Below are 25,382 nucleotides of genomic sequence, written 5' to 3' on the forward strand. Positions count from 1 at the left end.
CCAAGGTCAGTCATCACCCAAAGCCTCTGGCTACTTGTTGGGGATTCGTATCTCGTAGTGAGCAGTTCACATTCACTAATTAAAACCCCCAGTTGGAGCTCAGCTGAGCTATATTCCCTTGCTGGGAGAAAGCTTCTCTCTGGCACCACAAGGCTTTGTAGCTCAGGCTGTGGGGGAGGGGTCTCCTGATTTGGATCCACAGTTCTTACTTACAGATTTTATGCTGTGATCGCGGGCATTCCTCCCAATTCAGGTTAGTGTATGATGAGTGGATGGTCACGTTTGTCCCCCTGCAGTTATTCCAGATTATTTACTAGTTGTTTCTGGTTTTTTTTAGTTGTTCCAGGGGGACTACTTAGCTTCCACTCCTCTCTATGCTGCCATCTTAGATCCGCCCCCCCCCCCCCAGAACTCCTGTAATGAAGAGGAGGATGTGTTCCCTTGAGGAAGGACCCCACTACATTGCTGTGGTAGATTAAATTATGTTCCCCAACAAAGATATGTTCTTAATCTTAATTCACTTTCCCGTGGGTGTGAACCCATTTGTAAATAGTATCTTTTGAAGATTTTAGTTAGGTTATTTTTAGTTATGTTTACTTAAGGTATGGCCCAACTGAGTGTGTGCCCTAATCTGTATTACTGGAGTCCATTATAAACAGAAGAAATTTGAACACAGTCAGTCAGAAAAGGTCACACAGGGAAAAGTCATAAATCAGCAGAAAGCCGAAGAGCAGACACAGGAGAGAGAGACAGATTGCCATGTAATGAGAGGGATAGATGCAAGCCAAGGAACCCCAGGAGTTTTTTGGAGAACTCTGACAGATATGTAGTTATAAGGCTTTTTGTAATTATTTGCATAATAACCATTACTGGCACTCTTTGTTTTATCTCATGTTTTCAAATTACTGTCTGGGGTCACTTGCTTTCAGCACTTCAAAGATGGTGTGCCATTGCCTTCTCTCCACCATTGTTTCTGCTTAAATGTCAGATGTCAATCTCTGTGGTGTTATTTGTATGTAATGATTAGTTTTTCTCTTGCTAGTTTCAAGATTTTCTGTCTTCAACTTTTATATTTTGACTATTCTGTGTCTGAGCGTGGGTCTCTTTGTGTGTATCCTATTTGGAGTCTATTGCACTCCTTGGGAAGTTTCAAGCCATTATTTCTTCCAATATTTTTTCTGTCCTTTTTCTCTGCTCTCATTCTGGTGCTCCTGTAACATTGATTGTATCCCACTTTTCCGTGAGGCTCTGTTCAATTTTCTTCCTTCTTCTCTGTTCCTCAAATTGCATACTCTGAATTTGTCTAGCCCCATGTTCACTAATTCATGCTGCTCTTTTGGCTTTTTGCCACATTGGCCTTCTTTTACTGTCCTTAACATGCCATGCTCCTTCCCATATTATGACCCTTTCACATGCTGTCCCCTCCACCAATAACTTTATTCTCCTAACTCTTGCCCCATTCACTGTTAAATCCCTACTAACCCTTCAGAGTCACCTCAAGTCTTCTTTCATAAAGAAATCCCTCTCTGACTACCCCTTCATTCCAATTCCAATGTTGTTAGTTCACCAAATTATGTGCTCTTTTAGCACCTTTCTCTTTGGTATAAGTTCCATAAAAGTAAGTCTCCTTTCTTTTGTATTCATTGCTGTATTCCTTTCACCTAACTCAGTTCCTTGCAAATAGGCCCTTAGTAAACATAAACACTTGTTGAGTAAATGAAGTTTCTGTAATTTATGATGTATTTTTGTCTCTCTTCTTAACATACGGCAGTGAAATGCATGAAGGAAAAAGCCCCTCGTGGTTCAATCCAACAGAAGCCATTCAAGTTCTGCATTATTGCTGCCTTCTTACAAAGTGCAGCTCAAGCAAAGTGTCAGTGAAAGATATTGGTGTGATCACCCCCTACCGAAAGCAGGTATGGAGGCCAGAGCCTCATTTTATGATGTCTTAGTAACCCTGATTCTTTGGCTGTGGGGGGCAGAAATAAGCTAATTTTTAATTGAAAACCAGTTTCTCAAAGTGGCAACTATTAGAATTTTGGAAGGGAAACTCCTTTTTCCCTTTTTTTGTAGGCAATAAAAATTACAAGAAATCCTTTCAGTTCACAATAACTTATGGTGGATAATTATTCTTAGCCTCTGGGGTAAAACAAACAAAAACCTACTTCATATTTGTCTTAAACCATGAAGATATTACGGTAATGGATATTGTGCAGATTGTGAAGCATGCATTGTTACTCAACTAGATTAGAAGGTTACCTAGAAGGCTGGCCTAGTGACTTGCTGCAAAATGGAGCTACCTTAGTGAATGTGCCACTGCTTAGAGCAGTGACAATCAACCTGAAGTAATTTCATTCCTTCAGAGAGCATTTGGAAGTGGGCGGTCCTTTAGATGGTCCATACATAACTAAGGAGCACTTTTGGCATTTAGTGGGCAGGGTCAATTCAAACCCATATTTGAATTGGAAGACAATTCTTTGCATCTTCCTACTTCACCAAGTAACACTAGGTCAGCCTACTAGGTAACCTTCCGACTTGGATGACACTAATCATGAAACGCATGAGACAGTCCTGCATAATGAATAAATGACTTGTGGAAAATGCCATTTTAACTTCCATGGAAAAACTCAAGTATGGCCTTCACTTTAAGGACCAAGAACCTTGGTCTGGTCTGCGTTCTAACCTGATTGTATTGGTGATGTTTACTCACACAGATTCAGAGAGATTCAGTGTAGAGATCAGAATCATGCTTTTCTACCTTAACATGAGAACCATGACTATCAGGTGGACCAACAAAGGGAAGGGAGGGGATGAGCTAACTATGGAAGTGTATGAGTCCATGTGTTCATCTCAAGTAGGAACACTTCGACATCCATGATGGGCAGCAGATGCTTCCCCCAGGAGTACTAAGGGGAGGGTAGAAGCTGTAACTCATCTTCCTGATGCTTCTCTGATTAGGAGTCCATGCCAAGACCACCTCCCTATTGTGTGATACCTTCTGTGCTTAATGATTTTGTTGCCTTTGGTCAAGCCAGAGCCCAAGCTCACTACCCTCAGAGACTAGAGGTCTCTGCTGAGAACCATTACATGTTAATCTTGTATTTTATCTTCAGAGGGCTGCCTCCTTCCCTTTGCTTTTCACATTCTTGGAACAGCTTGCAGTAGGCCACTTCCAGCTTGCAGTTGGATGAAAGTGTTTTGAAAAGAATAGCCAGACTAGATATCACTCTTAAAGGTATTATTTTCACCTATCAAGTAATGTTTCTGGAAATTTATCTTTCTAATTTCTTCCCAGACCAGTTATCATTCTTCAGAACTTTCTTTGTGTTCCTGTAGAACCCATATTTGAATTGACAGATGAGTTCTGTGCATCTTCCTAATAGACTGTAAGGCTTAAAAGGTCTGGTCCTGTGCCTATTGCCAACACCTAGCACAGAGTAGCAGGCAATAAATATTTGCGGAATGAATGAGAGATTAAGAAGGGAGTAATTATAGAATTGGCTCTTGGAAGGGCCAGATTCAGGAATACAGGTCGAGTCTGGAAGGCAGGTTGAAAGCACTGTTTTAAAAATGACTTATTCATTAAAAATAATATTGGATACTTGCCATGTGCCAGATAATGGACTATGTCCCTGGGTCTGCATAGTCACAGGCACAAAGACCAGCTTTGGGGAACTCAGAAGCAATGGTACTGGGTAGAAAGTACCTTTAGGGAGACTTAGAACCCAACAGCATTCTGACCAGGAGACTCAGGGAAGACTTCTTGGAAGAGGTGATACTGGAACCAAAAATTGAAAGATGAGTAATACTTCTCAGGCACAAGGGACAGCATGTGGAGAGGCACAACCTCATGAAACATGCGGTGGAACTTAGATGGAGCTGGACAGTCACAGTGGGAGAGAATTAGAGTGGCTACCTTGTACTGAATAAGTGCCAGGTACTCTGCTAGCTGCTGGGTTTGATTCTGGACAGGCTGAGTTCAGAGTTGCCTTTCCTAAGGATGCCATCCTATGGGAAAATTTTTGCAGACATATGGAGATTTGGTTTATTTTTTAAAAGCTTTATAAAAGTCTTGTGTCATACAAATAATGTTTTCTTCATTATGTCAAAGTTAGAAAATATAATTAATTTTAAACAAAATTTTACAATCCTGAGACACCTACTTTTAATGAAATACGATATGCTTTTAGAGACTTGTGGGTGTGTGTGTATCAGCTGCCTTACTTTTTCCCCACAGAGATAACTGTTTTTTTCTATTTTTTTAATAATCATATTTTTTATTGTAGAATGTAATATATATACATAAAGGAGATAACTTTCCAAGTGTATTTTAACAAGTTGTTAGCAAATTTCAAAGAATGTTACGGGTAACATTTCCACAGTCTCAGTTATTTTCTTATTGTGAAATATAACACATGGGAAAAAGTAATAATTCACAAAGTATACTTTATTTTTTTTTATCTTCATTTTATTGAGATATATTCATATACCACGCAGTCATACAAAACAAATCGTACTTTCCATTGTTCACAGTACCATTACATAGTTGTACATTCATCACCCAAATCAATCCCTGACACCTTCATTAGCACACACACAAAAATAACAAGAATAATAGTTAGAGTGAAAAAGAGCAACTGAAGTAAGAAAGAACACTGGGTACCTTTGTCTGTTTGTTTGTTTCCTTCCCCTATTTTTCTACTCATCCATCCATAAACTAGACACAGTGGAGTGTGGTCCTTATGGCTTTCCCAATCCCATTGTCACCCCTCATAAGCTACGTCTTTATACAACTGTCTTTGAGATTCATGGGTTCTGGGTTGTAGTTTGATAGTTTCAGGTATCCACCACCAGCTACCCCAATTCTTTAGAACCTAAAAAGGGTTGTCTAAAGTGTGCGTAAGAGTGCCCACCAGAGTGACCTCTCGGCTCCTTTTGGAATCTCTCTGCTACTGAAGCTTATTTCATTTCCTTTCACATCCCCCTTTTGGTCAAGAAGATGTTCTCCGTCCCACGATGCCAGGTCTGCATTCCTCCCCGGGAGTCATATTCCACGTTGCCAGGGAGATTCACTCCCCTGGGTGTCTCATCCCACGTAGGGGGGAGGGCAGTGATTTCACCTTTCAACTTGGCTTAGCCAGAGAGAGAGGGCCACATCTGAGCAACAAAGAGGCATTCGGGAGGAGGCTCTTAGGCACAACCATAGGGAGGCCTAGCCTCTCCTTTGCAGCAACTGTCTTCCCAAGGGTAAAACCTATGGTAGAGGGCTCAATCCATCAAACCACTAGTCCCCTATGTCTGTGGTCACGTTAGCAACCATCGAGGTGGGGTAGGCCAATACCCCTGCATTCTCCACAGGCTCCTCAAGGGGGCACTACATCTTTTTTTCCTTGTTTTTCTTCTTTTTTTTTTTTAACTTTCCCTTCTTTTTTTTTTTTTTTTTAAATCTTCATTTTTTTGAGATATATTCACATACCACGCAGTCATACAAAACAAATCGTACTTTCGATTGTTTACAGTACCATTACATAGTGGTACATTCATCACCCAAATCAATCCCTGACACCTTCATTAGCACACACACAAAAATAACAAGAATGATAATTAGAGTGAAAAAGAGCAATTGAAGTAAAAAAGAACACTGGGTACCTTTGTCTGTTTGTTTCCTTCCCCTATTTTTCTACTCATCCATCCATAAACTAGACAAAGTGGAGTGTGGTCCTTATGGCTTTCCCAATCCCATTGTCACCCCTCATAAGCTACATTTTTATACAACTGTCTTCGAGATTCATGGGTTCTGGGTTGTAGTTTGATAGTTTCAGGTATCCACCACCAGCTACCCCAATTCTTTAGAACCTAAAAAGGGTTGTCTAAAGTGTGCATAAGAGTGCCCACCAGAGTGACCTCTCGGCTCGTTTTGGAATCTCTCTGCCACTGAAGCTTATTTCATTTCCTTTCACATCCCCCTTTTGGTCAAGAAGATGTTCTCCGTCCCACGATGCCAGGTCTGCATTCCTCCCCGGGAGTCATATTCCACGTTGCCAGGGAGATTCACTCCCCTGGGTGTCTGATCCCATGTAGGGGGGAGGGCAGTGATTTCACCTTTCAAGTTGGCTTAGCTAGAGAGACAGGGCCACATCTGAGCAACAAAGAGGCATTCGGGAGGAGGCTCTTAGGCACAACCATAGGGAGGCCTAGCCTCTCCTTTGCAGCAACCGTCTTCCCAAGGGTAAAACCTGTGGTAGAGGGCTCAACCCATCAAACCACCAGTCCCCTATGTCTGTGGTCATGTTAGCAACCATGGAGGTGGGGTAGGCGAATACCCCTGCATTCTCCACAGGCTCCTCAAGGGGGCACTACATCTTTTTTTTTTCCTTGTTTTTTTTTTTTTTTTTTTTGACTTTCCCTTCTTTTTTGAATCAACTGTATGAAAAAAAAGTTAAAAAGAAAACAAACATACAATAAAAGAACATTTCAAAGAGGCCATAACAAGGGAGTAAGAAAAAGACAGCTAACCTAAGATAACTGCTTAACTTCCAGCATGTTCCTACTTTACCCCAAGAAAGTTACCTAATATAGCAACGTTTCTCTGAACTTGCTCCTACTATATCCATCAGAAATTAACAGACCATAGTCATTCCTGGGCATCCCCAGAACGTTAAATAGCTTATCTGTTCTTCTTGGATTATTGTTCCCCCTTCCTTAATTGGTCTCTATTGCTAGTTCCCCTACATTCTACCTTATAAACCATTTGTTTTACATTTTTCAAAGTTCACATTAGTGGTAGCATATAATATTTCTCTTTTTGTGCCTGCCTTATTTTGCTCTGCATTATGTCTTCAAGGTTCATCCCTGTTGTCATATGTTTCACGAGATCGTTCCTTCTTACTGCCGTGTAGTATTCCATCGTGTGTATATACCACATTTTATTTATCCACTCATCTGTTGAAGGACATTTGGGTTGTTTCCATCTCTTGGCAATTGTGAATAATGCTGCTATGAACATTGGCGTGCAGATATCTGTTCGTGTCACTGCTTTCCGATCTTCCGGGTATATACCGAGAAGTGCAATCGCTGGATCGAATGGTAGCTCTATATCTAGTTTTCTAAGGAACTGCCAGACTGACTTCCAGAGTGGCTGAACCATTATACAGTCCCACCAACAGTGAATAAGAGTTCCAATTTCTCCACATCCCCTCCAGCATTTGTAGTTTCCTGTTTGTTTAATGGCAGCCATTCTAACCGGTGTTAGATGGTATCTCATTGTGGTCTTAATTTGCATCTCTCTAATAGCTAGTGAAGCTGAACATTTTTTCATGTGTTTCTTGGCCATTTGTATTTCCTCTTCAGAGAACTGTCTTTTCATATCTTTTGCCCATTTTATAATTGGGACGACTGTACTATTGTCATTGAGTTGTAGGATTTCTTTATATATGCAAGATATCAGTCTTTTGTCAGATACATGGTTTCCAAAAATTTTTTCCCATTGAGTTGGCTGCCTCTTTACCTTTTTGAGAAATTCCTTTGAGGTGCAGAAACTTCTAAGCTTGAGGAGTTCCCATTTATCTATTTTCTCTTTTGTTGCTTGTGCTTTGGGTGTTGTATTAGTTAGGGTTCTCCTTGGAAACAGAATCAATGAGAGATGTCTCTTATTATCAAATTGTAAAAGTGACTCACGCAACTGCGGGAGCGCACGAGTCCAAATTCTGCAGAGCCGTCAACAAGCTGTCAACTCCAAGGAAGACGTCCGACGAACTCCTCGGGAAACTAACCGACAACTTTGACGAACTCCTCAGGAAACGAACCGGCAACTTTGAAGAACTCCTCAGGAAACGAACCGACAACTTTGACGAACTCCTCAGGAAACGAACTGGCAACTTCGACGAGCTCCCCAGGAAAAGCTTCACTGAGCAGCTGAAGAAGAAGTGAAGGTTCTCTAACCGTCCGGCTTATAAGCCTCCAACTGATCACCCGTACCAAATCCAGCCAATTGCATTCTCTCACTGTGGAAGCACGCCCCTTGATGAGTCATCAGTCAGCTGCAGTCAATTGACTGATGATCCGACAAACCAACCAGCCTCAAATAGCCTCACAGGAATCGTCAGGCCAGTGCCCGCTTGACCAGACAGCTAGGCCACCTAGCCAAGTTGACACATGAACCCAACCATCACAGTCCACCCCTTGTCAACTTGGCAGTTGTACACATCACCCAAAACCATATCTTCAAAATGAACGTTACAGCTTATGCCATATGATAAGGGGACAAGACAGAGAAGAAAGCAAAAATATTCTCTTCACAGACAAATACAAGCATAATCATCACAAAACGAGGAGGAAATATTCATATCATCATAGTCCTCGTTTCTGTAACTGGTCACGTGGCCGTAGTTCATATTTATCACGACCTTCTTCCACTACCCATTCCATGTTCCCTTTACCCTCAGCAAGCACTTCAGCTGGCCGTGGTTCTTTGCCTGGTGGGGTGACCCAAACCTTCATTCCTGAAGTTTCTTGGCCATTGGTAGTCCTGCCTGGATTGGGTTGTTGCAGTTTTCCATTGACTTGAATCACGGGGCATGGTAGTACTAAGAGACGCCCCAGGGGATCTCCTGTATGCCAGGAAAACTCTTCTTTACTTCCATTGTGTAGTTGCAGTGCTATTTCCCCTTGATAGTCAGGATCAATCACCCCAGCCAGTACAGTAATCCCCTTACTTGCCTGTTGATTCAGAGGCATAAGAAGCCCAAAGTGGCCAGGTGGCAGCCTTAACTTCTAGTTCAATGGGATTATTGTTGTGTTTCCTGGTGGAAGCACTCCTCCTTTTGGAACCAAGACCTGTAGACCAGCAGAGCTTAAACTTGCAGGGACAGGAAGCAAAAATTTTCCTAGTGGATCACTAGGAGTGATAGTGAGTGGTGCCACTTCTGTTTCCACCCCTTGATTCCTGGACCCATGAATCCTGGCTATGGGAGAAACAGCACCATAGAGTGGACGCTGATTCAGAGCATACACAGCCTCCTGGAGAACACTGCCCCAGCCCTGCAAGGTATTGCCACCTAGTTGGCGCCGTAATTGAGTCTTCAATAGGCCATTTCACCGTTCTATCAACCCAGCTGCTTCTGGATGATGGGGAACATGGTAAGACCACAGAATTCCATGAGCATGTGCCCATCCCCTCACTTCATTTGCTGTGAAGTGGGTTCCTTGGTCTGAAGCAATGCTGTGTGGAATACCATGACGGTGGATGAGGCATTCTGTAAGCCCACGTATTGTAGAAAAGGCCAAAACTGCTTTAAAGAGACTGTTTGTGGAAATATGGACTCTAAAGATACTTCTGATGAGGACTTGAGCAGAAATGATGAATGTGTTGTTGCAAACTGGAAGAAAGGTGATCCTTGTTTTAAAGTGACACAAAATTTGGCAAAATTGAGTCCTGGTGTCAGATGGAAGGAAGAATCTGGAAGCAACAACCTGGAATACTTAGCTGAGGAGATCTCCAGACTACGTGTGGAGGACGTATCCTGGCTTCTCCTTGCAGCTTATAGTAAAATGCGAGCAGAGAGAGATAAACTTAGAACTGAACTCTTGGGTTCAAAGAAACCAGAAGTTGATGGCTTGGAAAATTACGGGCTTCCAGTGGGTAGAATCCCAGAAGCTACAGCCCAACCTGAGGACAAGCCAAGATTGGATAAGGAGTTAAGCAGAAAGGATTTGTGGAAACTCCTATTGTCTGATGGCTTTGACCCCTGCATGCTTCATGTGAAGCCAACAGAATTTTTTGCAAGATCTTTATAGACAGAGCCATTGCTGGTCTGGATTGGAGGAGACAGACAAGGAACAAACTGAAGGAAAAATTTCTTCAAAGACAGAGCCATGGAGGTTGAGGTCTGGAGTCAAGAGGTCTCGGGCTGGGAGAGCGGAGCAGCCCACATGCATGGAAAGGGTGAGTTTGCCCTGGAGGTCGAGGGCGGGCTTTCCGCCTCGATGCTCTGGAAGAGTTTTGCCACCTCAGGTCCCAAAGAGGTTGGAGCACATTCCCAGGGAATTGGGGAGAGCCTGGCTGCCACCACACTGTTCTGAAGGGGTTGAGCGTGTGCCCCGGAGATGGAAGGGAATCCGGGAGCTGCCCCGATGTTTGAGGAGGGTCGGGCCGAGAAGGTGGTCTCCCCAGTGTGTGGATATGTTGGAGCACTCACCCAAGCATTTGGAGAGGAAACAGCTGCCAAAAAGGCCCTTGGGAAGGGTTAGGTTCCCGCTCTCTCAAGCCCCAAGGATGCAACATTGTTCTGTAAATGACTCTCAGACTTTGAAATCTAATGGAGTTTGTCCTGTGAGTTTTAGGAACTGTTTTGCTTCTGTTAACTCTGTTTTCCTTACTGTTTCTCCTTATGGCAATGGAAATGTTTATCCTATGAATGTCTCTCCTTTGTATATTGGAAGCACATAACTTGTTCTAGGTTCACAGATCCACAGCTAGAGGGGAATTATCCCTTAGGACTGACCAAGCCTAAACTGATTTTGATGGGATTTTGTACTTAACTTTTGTTACTGAAATGATTTAAGTTTTTGTGATATTGTGATGAAATGAATGTATTTTGTATTTGGAAAGATAATGTCATTTTGGGTGCCAGGGGGTGGAATGTGCCGGTTTGAGTATATTGTGTCCCCCAAATGCCATTATCTTTGTAGTCTTGTGTGGGGCAGAAGTTTTGGTGTTGGTTAGATTTGCTTGGAATGTGCCCCACCCAGCTGTGGGCAATGATTCTGATGAGATGTTCTCATGGAGGCGTGGTCCCACCCATTCAAGGTGGGCCTTGATCGGTGGAACTATATAAATGAGCTGACTCAGAGAGAAAAGAGAGTGCAGCTGGGAGTGATGTTTTGAAGAGGAGCAAGCTTGCTAGAGAGGAACGTCCTGGGAGAAAGCCGTTTTGAGGCCAGAGCTTTGGAGCAGACACCAGCTGCCTTCCTAGCTGGCAGAGGTTTTCCGGAGGCCATTGGCCATCCTCCAGTGAGGGTACCCGATTGCTGATGTGTTACCTTGGATGCTTTGTGGCCTTAAGACTGTAATTGTGTAGTGAAATAAACCCCCGTTTTATAAAAGCTTATCCATCTCTGGTGTTTTGCATTCTGCAGCATTAGCAAACTAGAACAGGTATAAAGTCTAGGAAGTGGCCGCCTAATACAAGGTCTTGAAGATGTTTTCCTACATTATCTTCTAGGAGTTTTATGGTACTTTCTTTTATATTGAGATCTTTGGTCCATTTTGAGTTAATTTTTGTGTAGGGGGTGAGGTAGGGGTCCTCTTTCATTCTTTTGGATATGGATATCCAACTCTCCCAGCCCCATTTGTTGATATCTGTTCGTGTCACTGCTTTCCGATCTTCCGGGTATATACCGAGAAGTGCAATTGCTGGATCGAATGGTAGCTCTATATCTAGTTTTCTAAGGAACTGCCAGACTGACTTCCAAAGTGGATGAACCATTATACAGTCCCACCAACAATGAATAAGAGTTCCAATTTCTCCACATCCCCTCCAGCATTTGTAGTTTCCTCTTTGTTTAATGGCAGCCACTCTAATCGGTGTTAGATGGTATCTCATTGTGGTCTTAATTTGCATCTCTCTAATAGCTAGTGAAGCTGAACATTTTTTCATGTGTTTCTTGGCCATTTGTATTTCCTCTTCAGAGAACTGTCTTTTCATATCTTTTGCCCATTTTATAATTGGGCTGTCTGTACTATTGTCATTGAGTTGTAGGATTTCTTTGTATATGCAAGATATGAGTCTTTTGTCAGATACATGGTTTCCAAAAATTTTTTCCCATTGAGTTGGCTGCCTCTTTACCTTTTTGAGAAATTCCTTTGAGGTGCAGAAACTTCTAAGCTTGAGGAGTTCCCATTTATCTATTTTCTCTTTTGTTGCTTGTGCTTTGGGTGTAAAGTCTAGGAAGTGGCCGCCTAATACAAGGTCTTGAAGATGTTTTCCTACATTATCTTCTAGGAGTTTTATGGTACTTTCTTTTATATTGAGATCTTTGGTCCATTTTGAGTTAATTTTTGTGTAGGGGGTGAGGTAGGGGTCCTCTTTCATTCTTTTGGATATGGATATCCAACTCTCCCAGCCCCATTTGTTGAAAAGACCATTATGGCTCAGTTCGGTGACTTTGGGGGCCTTATCAAAGATCAGTCGGCCATAGATCTGAGGGTCTATCTCTGAATTCTCAATTCGGTTCCATTGATCTATATGTCTATCTTTGTGCCAGTACCATGCTGTCTTGGCAACTGTGGCTTTATAATAAGCTTCAAAGTCAGGGAGTGTAAGTCCTCCCACTTCGTTTTTCTTTTTTAGAGTGTCTTTGGCAATTCGAGGCATCTTCCCTTTCCCAATAAATTTGATAACTAGCTTTTCCAAGTCTGCAAAGTAGGTTGTTGGAGTTTTGATTGGGATTGCATTGAATCTGTAGATGAGTTTGGGTAGAATTGACATCTTAATGACATTTAGCCTTCCTATCCATGAACATGGAATATTTTTCCATCTTTTAAGGTCCCCTTCTATTTCTTTTAGTAGAGTTATGTAGTTTTCTTTGTATAGGTCTTTTACATCTTTGGTTAAGTTTATTCCTAGGTACTTGATTTTTTTAGTTGCTATTGAAAATGGTATCTTTTTCTTGAGTGTCTCTTCAGTTTGTTCATTTCTAGCATATAGAAACATTACTGACTTATGTGCATTAATCTTGTATCCCGCTACTTTGCTAAATTTGTTTATTAGCTCTAGTAGGTGTATCGTTGATTTCTCAGGGTTTTCTAGATATAAGATCATATCATCTGCAAACAATGACAGTTTTACTTCTTCTTTTCCAATTTGGATGCCTTTTATTTCTTTGTCTTGCCGGATTGCCCTGGCTAGCACTTCCAGCACAATGTTGAATAACAGTGGTGACAGCGGGCATCCTTGTCTTGTTCCTGATCTTAGAGGGAAGGCTTTCAGTCTCTCACCATTGAGTACTATGCTGGCTGTGGGTTTTTCATATATGCTCTTTATCATGTTGAGGAAGTTTCCTTCAATTCCTACCTTTTGAAGTGTTTTTATCAAAAAGGGATGTTGGATTTTGTCAAATGCTTTTTCAGCATCTATTGAGATGATCAATTGATTTTTCCCTTTCGAGTTTTTAATGTGTTGTAATACATTGATTGTTTTTCTTATGTTGAACCATCCTTGCATGCCTGGAATGAACCCCACTTGGTCATGGTGTATGATTTTTTTAATGTGTCTTTGGATTCGATTTGCAAGTATTTTGTTGAGGATTTTTGCATCTGTATTCATTAGGGAGATTGGCCGGTAGTTTTCCTTTTTTGTAGCATCTTTGCCTGGTTTTGGTATTAGATTGATGTTAGCTTCATAAAATGAGTTAGGTAGTGTTCCATTTTTTTCAATGTTTTGAAAGAGTTTGAGTAAGATTGGTGTTAGTTCTTTCTGGAAAGCTTGGTAGAATTCCCCTGTGAAGCCATCTGGCCCTGGGCATTTATTTGTGGGAAGATTTTTGATGACTGATTGGATCTCTTTGCTTGTGATGGGTTGGTTGAGGTCTTCTATTTCTTCTCTGGTCAGTCTAGGTTGTTCATATGTTTCCAGGAAATTGTCCATTTCTTCTACATTATCCAGTTTGTTGCCATACAGTTGTTCATAATATCCTCTTATAATTTTTTTAATTTCTTCAGGATCTGCAGTTATGTCACCTTTTTCATTCATTATTTTGTTTATATGGGTCTTCTCTCTTTTTGATTTTGTCAGTCTAGCTAGGGGCTTGTAGATCTTGTTGATCTTCTCAAAGAACCAACTTTTGGTGATATTTATCCTCTCTATTGTTTATTTGTTCTCGATGTCATTTATTTCTGCTTTAATCCTTGTTATTTCTTTTCTTCTACTTGGTTTAGGATTGGTTTGCTGTTCATTTTCTAGCTTCTTCAGTTGATCCATTAGTTCTTTGATTTTGGCTCTTTCTTCCTTTTTAATATATGCGTTTAGTGCTATAAATTTCCCCCTTAGCACTGCTTTTGCTGCATCCCATAGGTTTTGGTATGTTGTGTTCTCATTTTCATTCGTCTCTATATATTTAGCAATTTCTCTTGCTATTTCTTCTTTAACCCACTGATTGTTTAGGAGTGTGTTGTTTAACCTCCAGGTATTTGTGAATTTTCTAAGTCTCTGATGGTTATTGACTTCTAATTGTATTCCATTGTGGTCAGAGAATGTGCTTTGAATAATTTCAATCTTTTTAAATTTATTGAGGCTTGTTTTATGCCCCAGCATATGATCTATTCTGGAGAAAGTTCCGTGAGCACTAGAAAAGTATGTGTATCCTGGTGATTTGGGATGTAATGTCCTGTATATGTCTGTTAAATCTAATTCATTTATCAGATTGTTTAGGTTTTCAATTTCCTTATTGGTCTTCTGTCTAGTTGATCTATCTATAGGCGAGAGTGATGTGTTGATGTCTCCCACAATTATTGTGGAAACATCAATTGCTTCCTTTAGTTTTGCCAGTGTTTCTCTCATGTATTTTGTGGCACCTTGATTGGGTGCATAGACATTTATGATTGTTATTTCTTCTTGCTGAATTGCCCCTTTTATTAGTATTTAGGGGCCTTCTTTGTCTCTCAAAACATCCCTGCATTTGAAGTCTATTTTATCTGAGATTAATATTGCTACACCTGCTTTCTTTTGGCTGTAGCTTGCATGAAATGTTTTTTTCCATCCTTTCACTTTCAGTTTCTTTGTGTCCCTGTGTCTAAGATGAGTCTCTTGTATGCAACATATTGATGGTTCATTTTTTCTGATCCATTCTGCGAATCTATATCTTTTAATTGGGGAGTTTAGTCCATTTACATTCAACGTTAAAACCGTGAAGGCATTTCTTGAATCGGCCGTCTTATCCTTTGGTTTATGTTTGCCATATTTTTCCCTCTCTCTATTAATATCCTTTATTGTACCCATACCGAATCTCTTTAGTACTGAACCTTTCTCCAAGTCTCTCTGTCCTGTCTTTGTTTCTCTGTCTGTAGGGCTCCCTTTAGTATCTCCAGTAGGGCAGGTCTCTTGTTAGCAAATTCTCTCAGCATTTGTTTGTCTGTGAAAAATTTAAGCTCTCCCTCAAATTTGAAGGAGAGCTTTGCTGGATAAAGTATTCTTGGCTGGAAATTTTTCTCACTCAGAATTTTAAATATATCGTGCCACTGCCTTCTGGCCTCCATGGTGGCTGCTGAGTAGTCACTGCTTAGTCTTATGCTGTTTCCTTTGTATGTGGTGAATTGCTTTTCTCTTGCTGCTTTCAGAACTTGGTCCTTCTCTTCTGTGTTTGACAGTGTGATCAGTATATGTCTCGGAGTGGGTTTATTTGGATTTATTCTATTTGGAGTTCGCTGAGCATTTATGATTTGTGTATTTATGTTGTTTAGAAGATTTGGGAAGTTTTCCCCAACAATTTCTTTGAATACTCTTCCTAGACCTTTACCCTTTTCTTCCCCTTCTGGGACACCAATGAGTCTTATATTTGGACGTTTCATTTTATCTATCATATCCCTGAGGTCCATTTCGATTTTTTCAATTTTTTTCCCCATTCTTTCTTTTATGCTTTCATTTTCCATTCTGTCATCTTCCAGGTCACTGATTCGTTGTTCAACTTCCTCTAGTCTTGTACTATGAGTGTCCAGAATCTTTTTAATTTGGTCAACAGTTTCTTTAATTTCCATAAGATCATCCATTTTTTTATTTAGTCTTGCAATGTCTTCTTTATGCTCTTCTAGAGTCTTCTTGATTTCCTTCATATCCCGTACTATGGTCTCATTGTTCATCTTTAGTTCTTTGAGTAGCTGCTCTAGGTGCTGTGTCTCTTCTGGTCTTTTGATTTGGGTGCTTGGGCTTGGGTTATCCATATCGTCTGGTTTTTTCATATGCTTTATAATTTTCTGTTGTTTTTGGCCTCGTGGCATTTGCTGAACTTGATAGGGTTCTTTTAGGGTTTGTAGACCTATTGAAGTCTTTATCTCTAATTTATCAGATCTACAGCTTCGTGGAGTACACTTTCTCTAACTAACCAGCAGGTGGCGTCCACGAGCCACCTGTTCTCCACAAGCCCGTTCTCCCCTGCTTAGCCTTTTTGGTGAGTGGGGGAGTGAGTCTTGTGGAGCCCAATTGGTGTACCAAGCTTGCGTGTGTAGTTGGTGTTGCCTGCCCTGTATGTGGGGTGTGTTTCTGGGCAGTCAGGGAGCGGGGGTGGCCCTAACAATCAAATCTCCCTGATGATCCTAGAGTTTTAAAGCTGCTGTAATAGTCTAATCCTTCAGTTCAGTCCTGCCACAGTTTGTCTCTGCCACTGACCCACAAGTCTTTGGTATTTTCGTATGGCTCCTGAGACTTGCAAGTGGGCCCCTCTTCCAGGCTGTGCACCCCGGGTCCTCTGTTGAGGGATGACTGTGCTATGTCACAGGTGAGTGCCGTCCCCCCAGGGCAGTTCTGGGCTGCTGGGCTGTGTAGGGAGGCTCCCAGTCTGCTCAAATGATGGCTGAATGGGGCTTTGTTAATTCACACTGCTCCACCTTCCCAGCTCTGGGACAATCAGCTGAGGTTGCAGGGAAGGCTAATGTCCACACCCAGTTTTGTGGTGTGTGCCTGTTATTTGAAGCACTTCCGTCACACTGGGTTGTCTGGGGCAGCTCTGGGCTATGGGGCTGGCGATGGGCAGGAGTGTTTCCTGTCCACCACGATGGTGGCTGTGAGCGGACATCCCCCTTTTCTTGGGAAGTTGTGGTGTTTAGTGAATTTTCTCAGCCACTGGATTATTGCCTTTTGTCTCAGAGCTCTCTTAGTTCTGCTCTTGACTTGACCTGCCCAAATTGCAATTCTTTGAAGCTTTCTGTTTTGGGCTTCTTAGAGTAATTGTTTTAGAAAAAGAAAAAAGGATTAAAAAAAAAAAAAAAAAGGGCCCGCCTCAGAGATCTAATGGGTTATTGAAATGCTAATAGACAAAGCAACCAGGGCCATTAAGGAAAGGTCCACAGGGCAGAGAGATCAGCTTTTCTTCGGGATTTGCATATGCGCCTCAAGGCCTGAGCTCCGCCCTTCCCCTTTCTTTGTTCACGAGAACTCCAAAAATCCTGTGCTTTTATTTTGGAGTTTTTCGTGTTATTTTTTTTTTTTTCTATGCCTGTCTCCTCTCTGCTGGGCTGGCAGCTCTCAGATTCTCTGGTGTCTGGTCTCAGTCTATCTATGGTTGGAGTATGGATCAATAGAATGAGTTTCCGAGAAGGGCTACCACTGCAGTTCTCCCTTCTCCTTCCCGGAGCTGGCAGCCCCTCCTCCCATGGGACTGAGCCTGGCAGGGAGGGGCGCGGATCTCCTGGCCGCAAAAAGTTACAGATTTCACTGATCTCAGCAGTTCGACATTTTCATGAGTGTTGTATGAAGTATGCCCAAAGACAGATTGCTCTGTGGTGTCCAGTCCGCGCAGTTCCTGGCTTTTTACCTACTTTCCTGGAGGAGTAACTAAAACATACAGCTCACCAGTCTGCCATCTTGCCCCGCCTCCCAAGTGACATTTTGAAAATGCGTATCTCGCTCTTCCTTTTCAACAAAAAAGTCTTTATTGGCTTCCCCTTGCTGCAGGAGGGGGCTCCAGCTCCTTCATATGATTACCCAGCCCTTAATTATCTGGCCTCTACCCAGCACTCTAGGTTTCCCCCCAGCCACTCCGTGTTTCTCTCTTCAGGCCTTGGGATCAGACTGTCTGGAGTGCCTTTTATAATCACTTCCGCTGCTTCATGTAACAGGCTGTCAAAATGGGCCAGTTTTGGTTAAGACCAAAAGGTCAAGAACAAGTCAGTGAGAGGCAAGTATCCTTCTGTTCTACAATGAGGTTCTCCTCCACCTCTGTAAGATGCACAAATGGGCAGGTATCTTATAGCTTGTTTATCCAGTCTTACCCATTCAACCAGTGTAAGATATCGAGGATTGCACTAGCAGAGGTGAAGGGAGAGAATTTCTTTGGACAGGGTGGTTAGTGTGCTGTGCATTTCCCCACCCCAACCCCAGGAATTTATTCCCCTCAACTCCAGCCTTGTGAGAGTACCTCTATCAGGCTTTATATTTGTCCCTGGAGTGTGAGCAGCAAAGGAAATTGTATTTGACCCTTCCCTGTGAAAACTATTGGTAAAAGGCAATAGTTGGAAGCTACCTAGCTGGCATCAAAACAAAGGTGAAAGCCATGTTTTTGCTGCTTATGAGGGAGTAGACTTGTTTCCAGAGGACCTCAAGACAAGGGAAACCTCTCCAAGAGTGCATCCTGCCAGGGATACATTGACCTCGCCAGGAAGAAGCGGAGGGAGGCCATCAGCGACAGAAGCCAGGGGCTGGCTGGGGCAGGGTGTTCGCCTACGCCGGTGGTTCTGAGACACATGGTCTCAATGAGGGAATCTCTACAGACCCACAGAGGCCTCAGGGGAGCAAAATCTTTGTCTGCCAGGTGCAGGAGCGCCAGGGCCAGTCCCCACCATAGGGACTAGTCCAACAGGACGTTTCTCTTCCATCACCTCTCCTCTCCTCTCCACTTTTACCTTAGCCCAGCTCTAAACCTGGAGAAGTGAGAAAGAGACTGCAGCACAAGGGAGCTGTGGAACAGGATGGTGGTGGAAGAGGAGAGAAACATAAAGAGGGGGAATACAAATCACCCAAACTCCTGTCCCTTCTGAAAGGTTCCCCATCACTGAACCGGAAGTGGGGGTAGCTTAAGTTTTAGTGAAGGTTGACATTTGATTACTCGGCTGAGACTGTGGTAGGGGCTAAAAGTGATCAGAAGTCGTTTATTTTATGTAACAGGAGCTAAGTTTTGGGACCTCCCCAAGATTTCTTTTATGAGGTAGGGAAGAAAGAGCCTCCTGCACAATTGTTAAAGCAGCCATTTGGAGGAAATTAAGAGAGGGCTTTTTGATGTTTTTAGCTTTTTTATCTCTCTGCAACCTGTGGAGTACATTTCACTCAGCTTATGGTTAGAGATGTATCTTCTGGGCACTTTAAGAACCCTGTGAGGTCAGCAGTATTACTGCTCTCAACTTACAGATTATTGATATGATGTTTATTAAATACTTACTGTGTATAAGATGCTGTACTGTGATGGGGATACAATGATGTCCATGTTGGAGCCCAAGATGAGGCTTAGAGATGGTCAGGGGCTTGGCCACAGCCACACATTCAGTGAGTTAGAAAACCTGGCTGTGCCCATGTTTCGTTGTTTATTGTCTGACTCCCCCGTCCGGAATGTAATCTCAGCAAGAGCAGGGATTTTGTCTTGGTCACTTGTATGGCCACAGCACCAAGAGCAAAGATCTGGAATATAGGAGGCATTTGTTGGATGGATGGACAGTTCCTTCAGATCTCAGTCTAGGCTTCCATTTTTTCCTGACCCGGTTCTTCTGTTTGGCCCTGCTCTTTTGTGCTCCTTCTGTCCTAACACTTATTCCATCCCATTATGTCTGTTTCCTTATATGTCTCTGCATATCTGTCTCGTTTTCCATTGTGTCCCCAGCTTATAGCACAGACCCTGACCCACAGTACCTGCTTAGAAAATATGCATTGGGTTAAATTGTTGCATTGGAATGAACTCAGAGGCGTGTGGAAAATCAAAAAGTGTTAGTAATGAGAGAATAATGCCTTTTTCATGGTAGGTTATTTACAAGTTTTGTTGAATTGATTTCACTTTCAAAGGTCAGTTTAATATAATCGGAACATTTCAGGTGAATTTTAAGTTACCTTCATACCCCTCCTCAATCCCATTCACCTCCTTTCCTCCGTAGAAGCAACCACTGTCATGACATGGCTTCAGGTCATAATTTTGTACTTTTACTTCAAAAAATGTTAGCCAGAAACAATAGGCTTGTTTTTAGTGTGGAACCTGTGGAAACTGCCACAGGAAAACAAGTGACTCCATGACCACTGTCAGCAGCAGAAACAACAGAAACTCAGTCTCTTCTGCCTCTCACCATCCCTTCCTCTCCTCCTGTGCATGAACCTAGCTCGGGTCTCTGCTCCAAGATCTTTTGGATCTGCATTTCTGGCCATAATAATTACTTTTATTTCTGAACCTAACAGTCTGTGGCTTCAGCTCCCCCTTTCCTCTGTTCAGATCCCTATTGGGCTATGGAGATAGTTACCTCAGCTTTAGGCAGGGATGCTTCTTGTTTTCTTCTTTATAACTTGTAACTCCTCTATCGTTGCTTTAGACTTGGGTGGATGAAATATTTTTTCCCATGAGATCTTACTATCCTGATATGCATTGATGCTTTCCTCCTCAAAGTAACATATCTGAAAGCAGGATTTGTATTACAGTCAATGACATTTTAAGTGTGATGAAGTATGGTATAGAATTGTTAAATGATACAGCACATTTGTGAATATTTGCTTTATACTACTATATTTACAAATAATTGGCCCAATTTGTAAAACATCTTTTATCTCTCCTTTTTTTCTGTTTTAAAGGTGGAGAAAATCAGAATTCTTTTGCAAAATGTTGATCTGACAGATATAAAGGTTGGATCGGTAGAGGAGTTTCAAGGACAAGAATATATGGCTATCATCATTTCAACTGTATGCAAACCTATTTTTTAATGGGGAGCAATCTTGGGCTTAGAAGTCATTTTCATTTTATTAATGGTGCTCTTATTACATCTAACTATACAAAGCAGAGATTGAAAAACAACCCAGAAAAGCACTTTGGTCTTATTTCTGTTGCAGTATGGTGATTCCTCAAGCAGTAATTGTTGAAGATTTTTGTTTAATTCAAAGTTCAGAACACAGTAGTACAAAGGAAAGGAATCTAGGAAAAGGTGGTAAACACACTAGAGAAGGAGGGACAAGATATTGTAAGAAAAGGCAACCTACCATTAGGATAGAGGTGGAAATCAAAGGGAAAAAGAAGTGAAATAGCAGCAGGGAGGCTTTTAAGTTCTCTCTATTAACTCTAGTCCATAGTAAATGTTATTTACAGGGGAGCTAAAAAATTCTTTTGGAAGAAAATAGAAATTATCCATAACCCTGCCACCAAGAGTAACTGTTAGCATTTTGGAGTATTTCCTTCTGGGCATTTTTCTTTTGGTGTATATATAAATTGATATCATAGTTTTGTTTTGGTTGTCGTTTTTCCCAAAGATGACAATACCATGATTTATGGCATTCCTAAACTATTTCACACATTGAGAACTTCTTCCCATGCCAACCAGAAGCTGTAATATTATTTTTTCAAATGCTTTACATATTTTTAGGTACGATCAAGTGATGGCCATTTTCAAGATGTTAGATGTATGTTGGGGTTCTTGGCCAGCTCAAAAAGATTTAATGTTGCAATCACCAGAACCAAAGCCTTGCTGATTGTGGTGGGAAACCCTCACGTTCTTGTCAGAGTGAGTTTTATTGATGTTGTGGACCTTTCATTTAATCAAGGAGGAGGGTTTTAGAAGTAAAAGGCATCATGTCACCAGAAAATAGTTACAGTGGAAACTGAGTTTGGCCAACTTGGCCTGAGCTCTCTGTGACTTGGCTCACTCTGGACTTGAGACCTGAGCCCAAGAAGGACCATGAAGAGAGGGTCCCTGCAAGTAGACTGTCTGAGTCAACAGCCTCTAGATCACAGGGGCATTATCATATTAGCTCTGGCGTGGGGCCTCCTGATTCACAGGCGTGTCCTTGCATTGCTTTCTCTTATAAGTGGCCATCTAGACACATGCTACAGATCCAGGCATGGGCACATGCAGAACCCTTTTCCTTACTTTAAACTCAAGTGCTTTTTGTGTGATTTATAGTCAGCCTTCTTTTTTCTCATTTTTAATTTTCTTTCCTTTTTTTTTTTAAATAGGAATCCTGCTTTGGTGCTTTATTGAAATATAGCATTACAAATGGAGTTTACATAGGATGTGATTTACCTCCTGAACTACAGTCCTTAGAAAAGTGAGTGTTTCTTAATCTGTCTTCCTAAAGGATGGGCAGGTTTTAGATGTTGTGAAAAGAGAGGTCTCAAACAGGAAGTTTCACAGCCTTGTCCCCTCACTGATGAGATGTGCAAAAAAAGGAAGGGTGATTGTATGTGTGTGCATGCATGTGTGTGTGTACACATGCATGTGCAGGGTACAGTCTTTGGCACTGCCACACTCTCTACCCTACAAGACACCCTCAGCCTCATGTTGAGAAGCAGGGCCAGTCCTCAGCATGTGAACCAGGTTGCAGCTTCAGGGATAGACCTGGAGTTCAGTCTAGCTCTTGTCACTTATTAGTGAAGTTGAGGTAATACCATATAGCATGACTGAAGGCTTAATCAAAGTAAAATAAAAGACAATAAAATGGGTAACATTTTTGGACTCTTGCTATGTGTCAGGCCCTTTTATAAGTGTGTCATGTTTATTAACTCATTTCACTCTCACCCATACTGTATAAAGGAGGAGATAATATTTTCACACCCATATTACAGATGAGCAAACTGAAGTATAAAGGGGTTAAGTATTCTGTCAAGGGAAATATAGCTAGTAAGAGGGGGGGTGCCAGGATTGAAACCCATTTTGACTCTACCACCTGCTTACTTAATCCCCAGGAATCATATATAGAGGTACTAAATGCAAGATATAAGATATGAACTTTGTTGCATTATGACTTGCATATAGTAGGCATTTAATAATTTATTCATTCTTACCCCTTTCCCCTTTTGAGTTATCTCTTTAATGACCACTTATATGTCACTAATAATTCGTATTTCACGTTCTCCCCAACAGTTCTTTCCTATAACATCTTTTATGGTTTCGTGCCATTTTGTATTTGCACACCTAAAATTTGAAAAGTGACTGCAGCTTGAGAAATAATGTTAGGAAAAGAAATGCCAGTCATCCCTGCTGAATTTATTCCTGTTAGTATTAGTCTAGCCCTTCTTCAGAAAAGGTACTAAAATTAACTTCTTTGTTTTGCTTATTCCAAATCCATGTATAGGTTTCTCTAGATAATTGGGTGGCTTTATCCATTCCTACTCAGCACATACCATGATCCAGTTGAATCCTGAGATGAACTGCAGTCTTCCCAAGTTTAAAATGTTTGCACCACTGGAATTATATAATTGACTAAATTAGTTTCTGTAATTGTTTATGGTTTTTATCTTCTCCATTGGACAATAAATTGCATAAGGCCAAAGACCTTGTGGTATTTGCTCATATTTTATTTCTAGTGCTTGAAAAAGGATAGATAATGAATAATTATTATTATTTATTGGTGGAGAGACTGAGACTTTGATACAGATGGATGTCTGTCAAAATTTTGTCTTTCCAATAGGAAGAGACTTTCTTCAAAAATTTAATCCAGATGAGTCAAGCTATGAGAATAAAAAAATATAAAAGGAATGGCATTGCTGCTGATTTCTGCATTATTCTCCTGTCCCTCTTCTTCCCTGTTCTTCTCAACAGGGGAAAAAATCACAAGTTACTTGCAACACTAGCTACAGGGACACATGTTGAACACTTCTCTGGGATTGCTAAATCACATAAAATACAATTTGCCAAAGAGAAGAACTCACTAAAGCTCAGTGGTAGTTAGATTATCTTCTAACAGAGGACAGCAAAGTATGCAGTCTACATCATCACTCTGCAAATCTTGAAACTAGGTGAGAATGAAAACTCTACATAATAATAGTAATGATAAAAATAATAACCCCACATATGTGTAAACCAATTAATAATTAAACTGTGACCTCAAATCCATCTCATTAGATCCTAAAAATCATTCTGTAAAGTGAGCAAGACAAGTATGATTATTTCACCTCAGATATGCAGAAGCCAAAACTCAATGGAGTAAAGTGACTTGTTCAAGTTCTTCCAGATCAGCAAAAAAAATTGACACAGAATGCTCTGAACTTTTGATTCTGATTCTAGCACCCTTTCCATGTGGCCACACCATATCTTAACACTTTTTTTGTGGTTAAAAGCACTTTATTGATCTCAGTATTAATTCACAGCAACATTATTTCACTGAGCTACTGAGCACAATCACTGTGAAGAAATATCCAAGAACACTGTTGCATCAAGTCTGTAATTTTTTGGTAGGTTTAAACTTTTATGAAAGCTTTAATATAGATATTTACCTTTACTATAATTATTAACACTAGTCATACTCATAGTTAAGTGGTAACAAGTGTGGAAACCATTCTAGGTGTGTGAAGAAAAACATTTTCAGAATACTATAACATGAAAATATTTGATCAATTCAAAAAGTCCACTTAGATATGGATGCCTTTGGATAAGAATCTGTAAATGCAAGTGTTCAGATGCTTCTTTGAAGAGAAAACAAAGTGTAAAGCACCATTGTGTGAATGACAGAAAAGGTTTCAGATACCAAGTATATCACTGAAGTTCTTTAATTAAAAAAATAATGTGATGTAGGATTTTGTTGGGCACATTTAATACCGATTGTACCACACAACATTTTAATCATGATGCTGCATTATCATAACTATTTTACAAAATCAGTAATTGAATTTAAGAAAAAAGATGAGAAGATTTTACCATCATGCAAACAAATTTGCTAAACTATAAGGTGTGTAAGATCAATCTAATACATATTTTAAATATGGAATGCTTGCTTAGACATTCTACATACCATTTTAATGAGTACCTATTTTAATTTAATTTAAAATACCAGCTTTATTCATTGTACAGCTGGCTGCAAATTAACTTCCTGTCTCATAAGAAAGATGTCTAACCTGTATGTGTTTAAAAAATTCACAATGAAAAAAGGGAAAGGAGCTGAACATAATAATTAAAACATATATTTTTAAAAGCCTGAATTCATACCCTAAAGATTATACAGTATCTTCACTACTAAAATGATGACAGAGCCATATGGAGGATTGTTTAATCAGTTTCTATACAATTAAAATACATCAACAAGAAGCTACAAGTATTATTTGTGTTTATAATTTAAAATGTGGGAACTTCACTAGTAAACAAAGCATAAATTTCCATGAACTTCACTTTGAAAATGGTTGAAGTCTTAGTTTATTAGTAAATCTTAAGACACCCAAAGTTTTGGAGCAGCTCATTTATATAATATTGGCACAGTATTTTTAGCAATAAAAATTTTAATATTTGTCACCAGGAGAAATAAAGATCCATCTTTCCTCTAATATGTTATCTTTTTTTTAAATTCAATTTTATTTTGAAGTAAATTCAAAGTTACAGGAACAGTTGCAAAAACAATACAAAACCAAGATGGCGGAGTGGTGAGGAGCAGAATTTCGTCTCTCCCCTAGAGCAGCTGGCAATTACCCAAGAACTATATGAAACAGTGTTTTCGAGGTCTCCAGTA

At 40.8% G+C, this 25,382-nt stretch overlaps 1 protein-coding gene across 1 annotated transcript in view; it reads left to right on the forward strand.

Annotated features, from left to right (window-relative positions):
• Positions 1-21,996, forward strand: part of LOC119522467 (RNA helicase Mov10l1-like) — a 153,397-nt gene extending 131,401 nt beyond the window's left edge. The window contains exons 10-13 of the mRNA XM_037820920.1: positions 1,772-1,916; positions 20,529-20,636; positions 21,311-21,448; positions 21,901-21,996. Of these exons, the coding sequence (XP_037676848.1) occupies positions 1,772-1,916; positions 20,529-20,636; positions 21,311-21,448; positions 21,901-21,996 (487 nt within the window). The remainder of the gene's footprint in view (positions 1-1,771; positions 1,917-20,528; positions 20,637-21,310; positions 21,449-21,900) is intronic.
• Positions 21,997-25,382: the final 3,386 nt, after the last annotated feature.

The sequence above is a fragment of the Choloepus didactylus genome, chromosome X (assembly GCF_015220235.1).
Source record: "Choloepus didactylus isolate mChoDid1 chromosome X, mChoDid1.pri, whole genome shotgun sequence".
In the NCBI taxonomy this organism is placed as follows: domain Eukaryota; kingdom Metazoa; phylum Chordata; class Mammalia; order Pilosa; family Megalonychidae; genus Choloepus; species Choloepus didactylus.